This window comes from Macrotis lagotis, chromosome X (assembly GCF_037893015.1).
Source record: "Macrotis lagotis isolate mMagLag1 chromosome X, bilby.v1.9.chrom.fasta, whole genome shotgun sequence".
Taxonomy (NCBI): Eukaryota; Metazoa; Chordata; class Mammalia; order Peramelemorphia; family Peramelidae; genus Macrotis; species Macrotis lagotis.
Window position 1 is genome coordinate 645,624,087 of NC_133666.1, and position 15,064 is coordinate 645,639,150.

The 15,064-nt window shown below is 43.1% G+C and overlaps 1 protein-coding gene across 5 annotated transcripts in view; it reads right to left on the reverse strand.

Annotated features, from left to right (window-relative positions):
* Positions 1–414: 414 nt before the first annotated feature.
* Positions 415–15,064, reverse strand: part of PCSK4 (proprotein convertase subtilisin/kexin type 4) — a 41,882-nt gene continuing 27,232 nt past the window's right edge. For 2 of the 5 annotated variants that reach the window (XM_074204578.1, XM_074204579.1), the window contains 8 exons: positions 9,100–9,312; positions 8,859–8,959; positions 8,314–8,417; positions 8,110–8,227; positions 6,995–7,174; positions 1,900–2,024; positions 1,575–1,694; positions 415–1,219 (listed from right to left, as the gene is read on the reverse strand). In XM_074204578.1, coding sequence (XP_074060679.1) covers positions 693–1,219; positions 1,575–1,694; positions 1,900–2,024; positions 6,995–7,174; positions 8,110–8,227; positions 8,314–8,417; positions 8,859–8,959; positions 9,100–9,312 — 1,488 coding nt within the window. In that variant the 3' untranslated portion in view covers positions 415–692. Of the gene's footprint in view, positions 1,220–1,574; positions 1,695–1,899; positions 2,025–6,994; positions 7,175–8,109; positions 8,228–8,313; positions 8,418–8,858; positions 8,960–9,099; positions 9,313–15,064 lie in introns of those variants that run through there. The other 3 variants (XM_074204580.1, XM_074204582.1, XM_074204581.1) reach the window with 3 other exon arrangements.

Here is a 15,064-nt window from a genome sequence, read left to right on the forward strand (position 1 = left end):
CCAGAATATGGATGAAAAGACTAAAATAAAACTGAGAGCTTCAAAGTTCCAATGGCCAAACTTGCCTCAAAGGAGAGATATGAAAAGTTGATTCCTTCTTTGTTAGAGCAGGGGATTGCAGGTATAGACACTGAATATCTTATTCGATTTCCTATCCCAATATATGGATTTGCAGCAGGTGATGTAAAAAACAAAAGATCTTTATAAAAATTAATTTGGAAAATGTTTTGTAACCCTGAAAATATTCAAAATAGGAACATTATTACTTCTCTGACTCCAACACTGAATTTCCAGAAGAACTGCTGGTACTCACTTTTTTTACATTTTGGGCCTTGAAGCCTTCAACCATAGACCTAATCCCACCCCAATACACACTATCATTCTCCCCTCTCAGTAGGAAGAAAGACAACAAGCTTTGTGTTAACATTTATTAGTATATATGGAAACCAGCCCTAGCCCTCCCACTGGACCCCAAGTGCCCTAATTTCTGTGAGTCTCCTTCTCCCTTCTATCCTCCAAGGCTAGGGAAAGAGAGAACTCAAGCCAAGGAATAGTCCCTCCTCGGCTCCCAAAGAGCAGGGGAAGAGGAACTCCCAGAGCCCAGGAAGAAAGATTATCCAGAAAATTCAGGAGGATTTAATGGGGAAACCCACCTCCCACCCCAATAATATGTGCTCCTGGGCAGCTCTGGCCTAGTCAGAGGAAGAACTATCACTGTCTGAAGCTATGTCAGCAGATATGGCCATGCCAGGGCTTGTTGTCCTGGAGGGCAGGTAGTCCTGGCAGCAGGGATGGTGGTGGCGGCGGCGGCTCTCTAGGTTCATCCACAGGAGGTGATAGCTGATGTAAAGAGTGCAGAAGAAAAGGGGAATACCACAGGCCAGGGCCAGCATGACCACAGTTGTCTTCTTCAACTGCTCTGGCTGGGTCCGAGGTAAAGAATTGGTGAGCTGGGACAGTGATCTGGAGGAGGTAGTTGGGGGTGGGGAGCAGGAATGCATCCTCTTGTCTAGGGTGTAGTGGGGTGGGCAGGCTGTGCAGGCATAGGCCGAATGGCTTTGACACGTATAGCAGGAAGGGTGGCAGCTGGCACAGATCTGGACGTTGGAGTACGGCTGCCCAGCTTCAGAGGTTGAGCCCTGTTGAGTTTGGTTGAAATATCGGGGAGGACAATAGGAGAGGCAGAAATGGCCTACGATGTAGTAGGGGCTGCTACACTCTGTAGGGAAAGCAGAACACAGTGAGACAATAGAACCAGAAACATCAATGACAAGATGAATGAGGTAGACATAGTGATAGATATGAGGGATCCATTGATGTTTGCTGCACTATTCAGAGAGGCTGGATATCACAAATTTATAGCCGGAAATATTCCCCCAAAGGTCTGTTATTAAGTCCACCCCTATCATTTTACAAATGAAGAAACTGAGGCACAGAAAGATTAAGTGATTTGCCCAGGGTCATACATCTGGTGCCAGGGCTTCCTAACTTCATACCTGGTGCCCTCTCCAAACCACTACACTGGGCTATTGCATCCCCCATCCCCCAAGGAGGGATCAGGAACTGTCACTCACCTTGGCACAGCCCCTGGGTGTCTCGTTGCAAGCATTCATCGATAACCTGCCTGCTCAGCTTCCGGGTCAACATGTCCTCCTCAGTCCCATACAGAATCAGAGTATAACTTTGAAGGGTCCCTAGGCAGTGGGGGTCGGTGGCAGGGGAGGTAGAAAGATTATAATGATTATATTATAAAGATATAATGATTATATCGGGGAGGCTAGTGGTAGAGGAATCTTGGCTAAGAGTGTGAGGAGACCCAAACTTCTAGGGCAGAACCTGGAGAAGTTCTAGAAAGCCCTCACCTCCCCTCCTACCTCCCTTCTCTCCCCAGGGCCTCACCAAAGTTATAATAATAGCCTTTGTTCTCTAATTCCAGGGTCCAGATGCCCTGTGGCTTCTCATCCCAGAAGTGTGTGGACATGAAGATCCAGTTCTTATAACCCTGGTTGCTGGTGTCAAAGGGTCTGAAAGGAGGGATAATGAGCTGCTTTGGGGAAGGCAGAGATGGAGGAGAGCAGGGTTGCCCAATGAATTAAGCTTTGGCTTGGAGTCAGGAAGGATTTCTGTTCAAATATAGCCTCAGACACTTGCTAGCTGTGTGACCCTAGGCAAGTCCCTTCACCTCCATCTGCCTCAGTTTCTTTAAAATGGAGGCAATAATAGCTCCTATCTCCCAGGGTTGTTGTAAAGATGAATTAACATTTATTTTTTTTCCAGAATGATTAAAATGGTTTTTATTAGGATATCTTAGCAAAATGGCACACCTTCTCTCATGGTGGGAGAGAGGGGCAGGGAAATCCATACTAGCTCTTTTATGCACTTTGAAAGACTTTGTTCCTGCACCATTCATGGCTGGGGTCACAAATCTAACTGATACATTGCTTCCTATATGCTTCCCCACCCTGCTCATTATACTAACAAGCAAGAACAGATTGATCTCTCTGAGCATGTGCAAAAGAGAAGGTCAAGACTAGGTTGCTCTTGACCAGTTAAGGACTAGTTTCTTCTAATCTAGTTTGTCATTTTTGGAGTGGGATGAGGAGAACTCTCCCAGTTTTGTGATTGACTGGGGCCAATCCCCCTTTGTAATGGATTTCAAAGGAGCCCCCTCTACCCTGTGAAGACCAACAATGCCCTTCATTCCTCACAACTCCCCATTCTTCACAGTACACCAGCAAAGGTCTTCCTCAAATTAATTCATAATCCTCATCTTTAATAGCACTACTGACTTTTTCTATGAATACCTCTTATTTTTTTTTTTAGGTTTTTACAAAGCAAATGGGGTTAAGTGGCTTTGCCCAAGGCCACACAGCTAGGTAATTAAGTGTCTGAGGTCGGATTTGAACTCAGATACTCCTGGCTCCAGGGCTGGTGCTCTATCCATTGCACCACCTAGCCACCCCAATACTTCTTCATTATTAGAGCCATATACCAGTCCTAATTTGCTGATAGAATTTTGTACTGAGTTTTTAACTGGTTCATACATGGGAGACATGGCTAATAGGATTATCTTACTTAGTGTTAATAGTAAGATACCCAGTAACTGTTTCCACCATGAACCAGTAAACCCATTCATCCAAAGAGGTACTAAAGGGGCTTGTCCAGGCTTGGACTGGCACATGTGCCAACTTTCTGATATCCCTGGTTATCTCCTTTACCACCTTCCCATTGTCATCTATCTTTAGACAACAATTTGATAAATTCAGTTTAACACAGACTCCTTTTTCAGCCAAAAGTCTAATGCCAATCTATGTTGAATAATTGCCTCTTTTGTTAGCAAGCCTTGATCAGTCAGTAAGTCCAAGGCCTTAGCTGTGTGATTGGTAATTTTTTCACTATAGCTTGGAGTCTTATTAGTCTATTCAGGATATAAACTGGGGTTCCATAGCCCCAACTCCCATCCTGTGCCAAGGTAGTAGGCCCTTAAGTCTAGATAATTCCCTAACCAACTCTTTGGAAAACTGGGTGTAGGCAGTAGTCCTACAAATCCAATAATGTCCCTCCAGTGCTAGTTGGTCTTCCAGGAATATAGTTTCCAACAAATGGATATTACTGTTCTTCTTTACTTCCAAGGGGCCCTCTTAAATAGGCCATATAATCATCATGATAATAGGTACATTTCCAAAATTGCTGTACCTCCTTCTACTGCAAGTTTTTAAACCAAATGTCTTTAGAAAGGTCTTCCTGGCTCCAAAACTAATCAAACTAAATTTTTGATTTTGTGCCATTGGATCAACCCCAAGAATAGCTAATATACCTAGTGATGTTCCTTAAATTATCTTTCTTGCAAATGGCCATTTCAGGACTTTCCTTGAAAGTCCATACTGACTCATAATCAGTTTCCTTTAACAAATGCCCCAGTTTGAGCATCTTTACAAGGGATCCAGGTACCATCATTATTCTCACATGAGTCTGAGGCCACCTATCTCTTTAAGTTGTACAGTCCTGAATACATGTACCCTGCTTCTGGACATTTTCAGACACTTGCTACTCTGAATTAACACTTATAAAACCCTTTGCAAGCCTTAAAATACATAAATATTACCAGAAAGAGCTTTGGGCAGTGTGGGGAGAAGGGAGGAGAAGTTCTAAGCTGCAGTCAGGCCCTTATCTTTAAGATAACTAACTAGTGAGGAACAGTTAAAACTGCCTCTAGAATCTCCTCATCCCCACAGGCTGCTTGAGGGAATTTTCCTAATGCAGGACTCTTATCTTGTTACTTGTTTCCAAAAAAAAAAAAACCAACAACAGACCAACCCCCCAAACTATTAGTTCCATACAGTGACCAGACCCTAGCATTCCAGGCCCTTCTCTACCTGACTCTCATCTCCTCCACTCCCTATACTCTACAGTCCAACTCCACTAGGTACTTCCTTCTCCAATCTCTTCCCTGTGTTCCCTTTCCTCCAACTCCATCTCCATTTCCTGAGGGTCTCCCTTCTTCAAGGACTAACTTAGGTTGACTGTCCTTGCCATGGTCCCAGAATCATGGAATTGCAGAGGTAAAAGAAGCTACTATGTGGCTCTGTGGCTAAGGGCATGGACCTGAAGCCAGAAGAATTGGGTTTGAATTCTGCCTCAGACATGGGCATGTGACCCTGGGCCAAGTTATTGAATCTCTTAGCCTCAGTTTCCTTTCTATTCCATAACTGCCTATTGAAAGATCTCCAACTGTTCCCCTAACTCTGGTTGAGGTTTAGAGCCCTTCCCCCTGTGGCTCCAGCCAGCTTTTCCAAATCTCTCCATGCCTTTGCTTTAGGCTGTCACCTTGTGCCTAATAATGCATTCTCTTTTTAGAGATAACTTCTAGGAGAAACTTCTCTTTAGAGATAACTTCTCTTTTTAGAATAATGCCCCAGAGCCACTACCTACAGGAGGCTGTTCCTGATCCCTTCTCCCAATCCTCCATGGGGAATCTCTCCCCCACCTTCAAATAGCCTAGTTTTCAATGCGGTATGTTTATATATTTAATATGTGTGTATGCACTTGCCTCTTCAAAGTGAGGAGAAAATGGAATATTTTTAAAGCATTTTGCAAACTTCCAAATTCTAGAGAAATACTAGCTAGATTGGAATAGATAATGCTGTTTTCTTTCTCAATAGAATGTAAGTTTCTTACATTCACTTTGTAAGTTGTTTTTGTCTTTGCATTTCCACTGCCTAGTATCCAGTGGGCATTTAATAAATGTTTGTTGATTGATCACCCAACTTTTGCTTAAAGAATCATCACAAAGGAGATTAGAGCAAAATGTGGTCAGCTCAGGGCAATGTGCCCTGGTCAACTCTCTGTCATACCTCCGTATTCCCTTTTGCTATGACTCAAAAACAGTTTAAGATCACATTTGTCCCTCCAAATCACATCATTAACTCTGAGTTTGTGGTCCATTAAACCCCCCAAATCTTTTTTTCAGAAGAATTTCTATCTAATCATTCATTGTCTGAATTTGTGGCCCACTAAAACTCCCAAATTTTTATTTCAGAAGAATTTCTATCGAATCATTCTTCATCCCACCTTGTGCTTGTGAAATTGATTTTTTGAGTCCAAGGATATGACTTTATATTTATCTCTATTAGATTTCATGTTAAGATTTAGCTCAGTGTTTTGTATGTCAAGATGCTTTTGTTTTTGAAAGGTTTTTCGGACTCCTAACACTCCCTTTCAGTGTTTTAATTATCCCTTTCAACTTTGCAACACTGACAAATTTGATAAGAATACCAGTTAAGCCTTATCCAAGTCATAATATGAGATTCTTTTTAAACAACATTAAACAGCTCTGAACCACATACAAAACCCTGGGGCACTCCCCTAGAAATCTTTTTCCAAGATAGCATACCTTCTTAACAACTACATAGTAGCTGTTCATTCAATCAAACTTAAATCTAGCTGAATGAGGAGAGAGCCACCAATGTGACTGTCTAGTCCACATCTCTCCACCTTGTTCACAAGAATAGTATAAGGCTGTCAAATGCTTTACTGAAATCTAGATAAATGATATCGACAGCATCTCCTCTGATCTAGAAGTCTAATAACATCAACAAAAAAAGAAATGAGATTATTCTGCTATACCCTGAGCCTGAGAAGCCACGCTGGTTCTTGGGTAACACCACCTTCTTTTCCATATACTTATTCAATTTAATAATTTCTGACCCAGGGCGGCTAGGTGGCACAGTGGATAGAGCACCAGCCCTGGAGTCCAGGAGTCCCTGAGTTCAAATCCGGCCTCAGACACTTAATAATTACCTAGCTAGGTGACCTTGGGCAAGCCACTTAACCCCATTGCCTTGCAAAATAAAACCTAAAATAATAATAATAATAAATAATAATAATAATAATAATTTCTGACCCAGATCTGTGATGCCATTGGTTTGGGGAGTTCCAGGTGAGGAAAAGCCCTCTACCAATGCAGATCAACAGCTGTTCTGCAATTTAGTCATAGAGTTATTTGTGGACCCTGCCTGATAGGTTAAGTGACTTGACAGGTTCACACAGCAGGGATGAATAAGAAGTGGACTTGGACTTAAGCCTTCATGAAATAGATTCACCATGCTGCTCCTGATCTTTGAATAATATGGTCTTAAATTCTGCCAGAAATAAGGCAAACCTGGTCTATTTACATTCCACATTTTCCTCCTTTCTCCCTTTTTAAAAAATCAGGATAATATTTGCCTATCTCTAATCTTTGTATTCCCATTCTCCATAATCTTTCAAATATCCTTAGGAGAGACTGAGCAATCAAATCTGCCAGTTCATTCAGTTCCCTGCCAAGGACTTGATTGGCTTGGACTAAGTGAATTGAACTCATCAGTTATTTTTCCTCTCTCATTTTCTGTATATTTTGTCTTTTAAGAAATTTTTTAGTCACTTGTGTAGAGACATCTCTTTTTAGGTCCTTTGACCTTTAACAAGAATTAAATTAATCTAAGGTTGAGCTCACCTGACTGCCACCAGGGTGGAATGTGTGCCCATGGGGCTGGTGAGTGTGATCTCCAGGTCCCCTCGGCGACTGTAGGTAAGTGACAACTGTACCTGGACATGCTCCAGTGAGCGGATGTGAGGGTCTTCTCCTTGGTAGAATGATACATTTTGGCTCACCTGCATCCTTGGCTTAATGGGACTGCCCAGGGGTAGGGTTGGGGATGAGAATGCAGGAGTCACATGGAGTAGCTGAAACCCTCTTCACCCTGGGGTGGGGGCAGGAGCAGGGGAGAAGGCAGGAAAGTGACTGGGACCCTGGGCAGACAGGAGAGACTCAAAGAATGTCAAAATTAAATGGATCTTTAGATGTCAGATGTATCAGGATATCAGAGCTGGAAGGGCCATTAGGACACAGGATGTTAGAACTGAGAACATCCTTAGAATACAGGATGTCAGAGCCTAAAGAGCTCCTTGGCACCATCCTTAGCTCCACTAAGGTAATACAGCAAGTCAGTGGTAGAGCTTAAGATGTGAATCTAGGCCTTCTGACTCCCAAACTCTTTCCACAATTCTTCACTAGATTTGTATTTTAGCAGAATAGAGGTCTGGGGCATTGACCCTGGATCAAGAGGCTCTGAATCCAAATTCAGCCTCAGAAACTGGATAAGTCACTTAACATGATGGGAAGGGAGGATGGGAGAGAGGAAAGAAGAAAGGGAAGGAGGGAGGGAGTCTGGGAGGGAGAGAGGAAGAGAAAGAAGATGAAAGACATTAGAAGGGTGCCAAACCGGCACAATAAATGGGAGAAATAAAGTGATGTAGGGGATCAGGCAGGGCACAGGATTGTAGGAGGAGAGAAATGGGAAGAAAGAGGCAAAGATCATGGGCTTCTACATTCTATACTAAGGTCAGCATGGTATAATGGAAAGAATATAGATTATATGTCTGAAAGATGTGGGTTTGAGTTCTAAATATACTCTTAGTTGCATATGTTCAAACATATCCCTGTCCTTTTCTGAACTTTAGTTTCTTCATCTACAGACCCCTGCTAGCTCTAAGTAGTGATTTTATGAAGCATGGTGGTTCGGGGTGCATGTCAGGGAGGGCAGTTGGAGAAAAGGGGGGCCCTCTCACATGGGAGTGCTGATGATCTTGATAGAATATTTCAGCTGGGGTCCAGTTGTAGTCCACTTCTTGGCCAAATCCACCAGAAGCCCACCATCCAGCAACCCATAGCCATAGTGGTGACTTACTGTAGGGAAATAGTTGAGGGGTGAATCTGTGTCTGGGCAGGCCCTCTAAGGTTCAGGGACTGACTGAGGGGGAATCACACCTCACCTTTGCGTCCCACTCCATTGGTGGCCCAGTCCTCAGCCTGTAGTTGGGCTGGCCTGGAAGCCCTCACTACTAAATGTTGCATGTCTCTCCAGTTAAGGAAAGGGCTGTGCATGAGAGAACAGGGTCAGGGGTGGGGGAAGGGAAAGGGAAAATCACAGGTTCTGAAAGGAGACAAATGCAGAAGGAATAGGAGATAGGGTCAAACTAAAAAGAAATTCAAATAACCTAGAATATTATAGGTGGGAGGGTTCTTAGAACATAGGATGTCAGATCTGGGAGTGCCTTTAGAATAGGGAATGTCAGAACTGGGAGGGATCTTGAAAAATAAAAGAGAGTTGAAAAAATACAGAATGTAAGTGGTAAAAGGAATTTTAAAGAAATAAGAAAACAGAACAAGGAAGGGGTAGAAATTCCACTAATAATGCTGCCTCCTCTCTTTCCCCAGTGAGTGAGGTATATGTGAAGGAGGGGAGATGTGAGTAGGGAGGGTCCTTTGGGGAAAAAGATATGATGATGAAGTAGAGACCCAGCCCTGATTCACCTACTTGGCCTCCAGGGCAAGGGCGATCATGCCAGCAGCCAATGGAGCAGAGGCTGATGTTCCCGTGTGTTTATCGGTGCACTTGTGGTGCAGATCTGTGGTTACCTGGGGAAAGGTAGCTGGAGATGGGCATAGCTGTATCATCCCATCAGATCCCCTGGTGGGAGGCCCAGGAGTGAGCCAGCTGCCACAGAGTGTGTGTGCATGTGGGCAGAGGTGGGGGCAGGCCTGGGAGCAATACTCACAATCTGCTGGTCATTGGAGAGGCCGCTGCTGAAGGTGGTAGTGAGGGTGGAAGCACAGGCCTCACTGTACCAGGGTACAAGGCCATGCTGGGTTGTGCTGCCCACAGACAGCGTGTGGATACTGTTGGTGTACCCATCACAATTGCAGTTGTCATAGTGAAGGCCACCATTGCCTGAGGCCCAGACAAACAGGGTGCCCAGGTTGCTTCGACCCTGGAAAAGAAGTGGGAAACTTAAGTAGGGGAAGATTGAGTAATTTAGAGCTGAAAGGGACCTTCAAAATCTCCCTCAACACCATTGGGAAGATGAGGCCCAGAGAGACAAAGATTTGCCAAGTAACTTAGTATATCAGTACCTTGTGCTGCCTGGGTCCCCCATCCATACTTACCTTGGCTATCCTTATCCCTGGAGGGTGAGGAGCTAATGGCAACTTCTCCATATTGGAGAGTCAAATCAGTCTGTAACTGTACAGAGCACGATTTCTCTTTCATCCATTCACAGAGAAGATAAAGGGTGGGATGATGGAAGAAATAAGGAATCTGTGAGGGTGAGGAAGTAGGTACAAATCCTGGCTCTGTGAATTATGTGGGTTCTGTGGACCTCAGTTTTCTCATCTGTAGAATGAAGGGGTCCTAGAAGACCACGTAAGGACCCTGAGCACTACTTTTGCTTATCTGGGTCATAATACTTGCGAGCATCAAGCCTGGTTTGATGAAAATGATGTGGAAATACAGAAGTTGCTAAATGAAAAAATGAAAACTCACAGGGTTTACCCAGCAGGATAGTTCATTCGTTTCTAAGAAGGCAGCATTTAATTCCATCAAAAGTAAAATGCAAGTGAAGCTTAAGAGAGATGCAGAATTTTTTTTTTTTGCAAGGTAATGGGGTTAAGTGACTTAGTAATTATTAAGTGTCTGAGATTAGATTTGAACTCAGGTCCTCCTGACCCCAAGGCCAATGCTCTGTCCACTGCGCCACCTAGCTGCCCAGGAGGATGCTTAATTCAGTAAGAAGGCAGAAGAAATTGTTTTATGAAAATGGTAATAAAATAGTAGTAATAGTAGTACCAATAATATTTATGAGGACCTGAAGGCTATTTATGGGCCAAAGACATATGGAGCACTTCAACTACTCAGTGCTGATGGAGTCACATTGATTAGTCATAGAGATAATATTCTAGAGGTGTGGCTAGGTGGCACAGTGGATAGAGCACCGGCCCTGAAGTCAGGAGGACCTGAGTTCAAATCCAGCCTCAGACAATAATTGCCTAGATGTGTGACCCTGGACATGCCACTTAACCCCATTGCCTTGTTAAAAAAAAAAGGACAATTCTGGCAAGAATTAAGTGATTCAGTTTCCTGACAAGAACACTATAGAAGTGTTCAGTCTATTGGCTCTAGGTTATTATCTCTTTTTTTTTTTTTAGGCTCCATTAAGGCCTGTCTTCCTGACTCCAGAGCCGGTGTTCTACCTACCGAGCATCCTAGCTGCCCTAAGAGTCCTTCTCAATAGGCAGGGGTCTGATACCCTTATTTTGTAGATGAAGAAACTAAAGTTCAGAATAGAACAGGGATGGGGCGGCTAGGTGGCGCAATGGATAGAGCACCGGCCTTGGAGTCAGGAGGACCTGGGTTCAAATCCGATCTCAGACACTTAATAATCACCTAGCTGTGTGGCCTTGGGCAAGCCACTTAACCCCATCTGCCTTGCAAAAACCTTAAAAAAAAAAGAATAGGACAGGGATATGTTTGAACATACAAAACTAAGAGTATATTTAGAACTCAAACTCACATCTTCAGACATATAGTCTATATTCTTTCCATTATACCATGCTGACCTTAGTATAGAATGTAGAAGCCCATGATCCTTGCCTCTTTCTTCCCATTTCTCTCCTCCTCCTACAGTCCTGTGCCCTGCCTAATCCCCTACATCACTTTATTTCTCCCATTTACTGTTCCATTTTGGCACCCTTCTTTTGTCTTTCATCTTCTTTCTCTTCCTCTCTCCCTCCCATGCTCCCTCCCTCCTTCCCTTCCTTCTTTTCCTCTCTTCCATCCTCCCTTCCCATCATGTTAAGTGACTTAGACAGTTTCTGAGACTGAATTTGGATCCAGAGCCTCTCCATGCAGGGTCAGTGCCCCAGACCTCTTTTTCATTCTGCTAAAATACAAATCTAGTGAAGTTAAAGTTAATTCTAGTTCTAATTGAAGTTAATCCAGCCCTAGCTGAAGCTCCAGCTGAGGTTTTAAATGTCATAACATTATTCTCCTTTCCTGTGGCAAAGTTCCGAGTGCTAATTCTGGTCCAGTTGAGATTTACAAGGTGGGGGGGGGGATCCATTGCTCATATAAAAGTTGACTGAATTTTTCCAGAATTGTCCCCCCCAAGAATTCAAGGCTGCCTCCATTGTCCATCTCTGTAAAGGTAAAGGGAATAGATTGTCATGCAACAATCACAGGGATATTTCTTTTTTAGTCATTGCTAGTAAGATTCTTGCCAGAGTGTCCTTTTTTTTTACAAGGCAATGGGGTTAAGTGACTTATCCAGGGTCACACAACTAGGTAATTATTAAGTGTCAGCGGTCGAATTTGAATTCGGGTCCTCCTGACTCCAGGGCCAGTGCTCTATCTACTGCATATCATAGCTGCCCTAAGAGTCCCCCTCAATAGGCTGATCCTTCATCTGAAAGATGGTCACCTTCCCAAGAGGCAATGTGGCTTTAGAAAGGATAGAGGAACAGTTGATAATGATATTTGTTGCCTGACAACTCCCGGAAAAATTCCAAAAGCAGAACAGAGGTCTGTATATAATGCTTGTAGATCTGTCCAAGGCCTTTGAATCCAACAGACATGAGGGTTTATAGAAAATTGTGTCAAAATGTGGTTTCCCAAAGAAGTTCATCAGTACTGTACATCAGTTTCATGATGGCTTGCTCTCATGATTTCCCAGTCACCAATAGAAAGAAACAAGGATATCCTTGCTCCCATGCTAAAAAGCATGATGGTTTCAACCATGTCATCAAATGCCTTCACTAAGTATGAACACAGCATCAAGGTCAGCTACCGTACTGCCAATACATTCTTCAACTTGAAAAGGCTACATAACAAGCCAAGACCAAAGTGGAGGGAGTGTTGGTGCTTGATCTTCTGTTTGCTGATGACTTGTGCATTCTATGCAGCCTCTGAAGCTGGGATGCAACAAAGTATGGATTGATTCTCTGCCGCTTGTGCTCATTTTGGTCTAACAATTAATAACTCAAGTGCTCCATCAGCCAGCACCGCACCATCCATAGGTGGAATCATCGATTACAGCAAATGGAGAAGTTTTGAGGACAGTGGACAAGTTCACTTACCTTGGCAGTGTCCTTGGCAGGGAGGTGCACCAATGAGGTTGACACTCACACTGCCAGAGCTGGCTCAGTATTTGGGAGGCTCCAAAAGAAAGTGTAGGCGAGAAGAAATATTAGATTATCAAACTGAAGGTCTACAGGGCTGCTGTGTTGACCTCATTGCCTATGCCTGTGAAACCTGGACAGTCTACCAGCACCATGCCAGGAAACTGAATCACTTAAATTTAAATTGTCTTAAGAAGATTCTGAAGATCTCCTGGCAGGAGAAGATCCCAGACACTGAGGTCCCTTCTCAAACTAAACTGCCAGGCATTCAAACTTTACTACAGAGAGTGCAACTACAATGGGCTAGGCACAATTAGAATGCCAGACTTACACTTGCCAAGAAGGTTATTTTATAAGAACTCACAAAGAGCAAGCACTCACAGAGGGTCTGAAGAAGGGAAACAGGGACACCCTGAAGGTCTCTTTTTTTTTCAGGTTTGTTTTTTTTTGCAAGGCAAACGGGGTTAAGTGGCTTGCCCAAGGCCACACAGCTAGGTAATTATTAAGTGTCTGAGGCCGGATTTGAACCCAGGTCCTCCTGACTCCAGGGCCGGTGCTTTATCCACTGTGCCACCTAGCTGCCCCTGAAGGTCTCTTTAGAACTTTAGAATTGATTGTAGAACATGAGAGTTTCTCCAGAGGACCACCCAACATGGCATGCCCTCATCAGTGAGGGTGCTGCACTCTATGAACAAGGCAGAATTGAAGCAGCTCAAAGAAAATATGAGATACTCAGGTATAGAGTACCCACCCGAGGTGTTCACATGAATTATTTGTGCCTGACCTGTGGTAGAGCATTCCAAGCTCATATTAGTCTGATCGGCCGCAGTCATACACACTGTAGTTTGTCTCTAACATAGTGATGTCATTTTGTTCTTCTTCAAGAATGAAAGACAAAGGGGCAGCTAGGTGGTACAGTGGTTAGAGCATTGGCCCTGGAGTCAGGAGGACCTGGGTTCAAATCTGGCCTCAGACACTTAATAATTACCTAGCTGTGTGGCCTTGGCAAGTCACTTAACCCCATTGCCTTAAATAAAAATTTTTAGAAAATGAAAGAACCAGAACCAACCAAGGATCCATATAGACATATTCCTATGACTTCTGTGAATTTCAGGAAGTCATTTCACTACTCTGAATCTCAGTTTTCCCATCTGTAAAATAGAAGGTTGTTGAGTAGGTCAAGGATTCTTTTTTATTTTCATTTAAAAAAGAGTTTAGGGGCGGCTAGGTGGCACAGTGGATAAAGCACCGGCCCTGGAGTCAGGAGTACCTGAGTTCAAATCCAGTCTCAGACACTTAATAATTACTTAGCTGTGTGGCCTTGGGCAAGCCCTTAACCCCATTTTGCCTTGCAAAAACCTAAAAATAAATAAATAAATAAATAAATAAATAAATAAATAAATAAATAAATAAATAAGCAAATAAATAAATGAATGAATGAATGAATGAATAAATAAAAAGTTTAGTTGATGTATTTTTTTTAAAACACCATAATTTCCTTCTTTTCCTTTCCAAGAGTCATCCCATGTAAGAAATATTTTGCTAAAAAAATAAAGAGGAAAAAATCTGCATAATTGATCCATACACTGAAAAAGTCTAAAGATTTTATGCTGTGGGGGCAGCTAGGTGGCACAGTGGACAAAGCACTGGCCCTGGAGTCAGGAGAACCTGGGTTCAAATCCGGTCTCAGACACTTAATAATTACCTAGCTGTGTGGCCTTGGGCAAGCCACTTAACACCATATGCCTTGCAAAAACCTAAAAAAAAAAAAAAGAATTTATGCTGTGTACAACACTTTTTGACTCTTCCACCTCTGCAAAGGGGTGGGGTTGGAGTGTCTTCTCATATTTCTTTTTTCCAGTCAAGCTAGTTCTTCATAATTTTGCAACATTCACCTTTGATTGTTCTGGAGTTCTTTTCCATTTCGCTGTTGTAATATTGTATACCTTGTTTACTTGGCTCTGCTCACTCTGCTTCAGTTTGTGTAGATCTTCCCTTGTTTCTCTAGATTTGCTTCATCTATAATTTCTTACAATGTCTCGTTACAATCCTGTACTCCAATTTATTTAGCCACTCTTCAGTTGATGGGCATCTATTTTGTTTTTGTTTTTGTTTTTTAGGTTTTTGCAAGGCAAATGGGGTTAAGTGGCTTGCCCAAAGCCACACAGCTAGGTAATTATTAAGTGTCTGAGACCGGATTTGAACCCAGGTACTCCTGACTCCAGGGCCAGTGCTTTATCCACTGCGCCACCTAGCCGCCCCTGGGCATCTATTTTGTTTCTAATTCTTTGCTATCACAAAGAGTGCTGCTATAAATATTTAGTTGTACATGGGGACTTGCTTCTTACCTCTTTCAGGTATTAGAAGAAAGATGGACATCTCTGGTCAAAAGGCCATTTTAGCTTCTTTGTTTACAAATTTCAAAATGGTGGTTGTGATTCATGTACCAGTATACCTATCTTCCCACGATCTCTCTGCCATTGGACCACTTTGACAGGGAGTCTGGTGAAACCCATGGACCCCTACTCAAATAATGTTTTCAAAGGCATAATCCACCCCCCCCTCCACAAA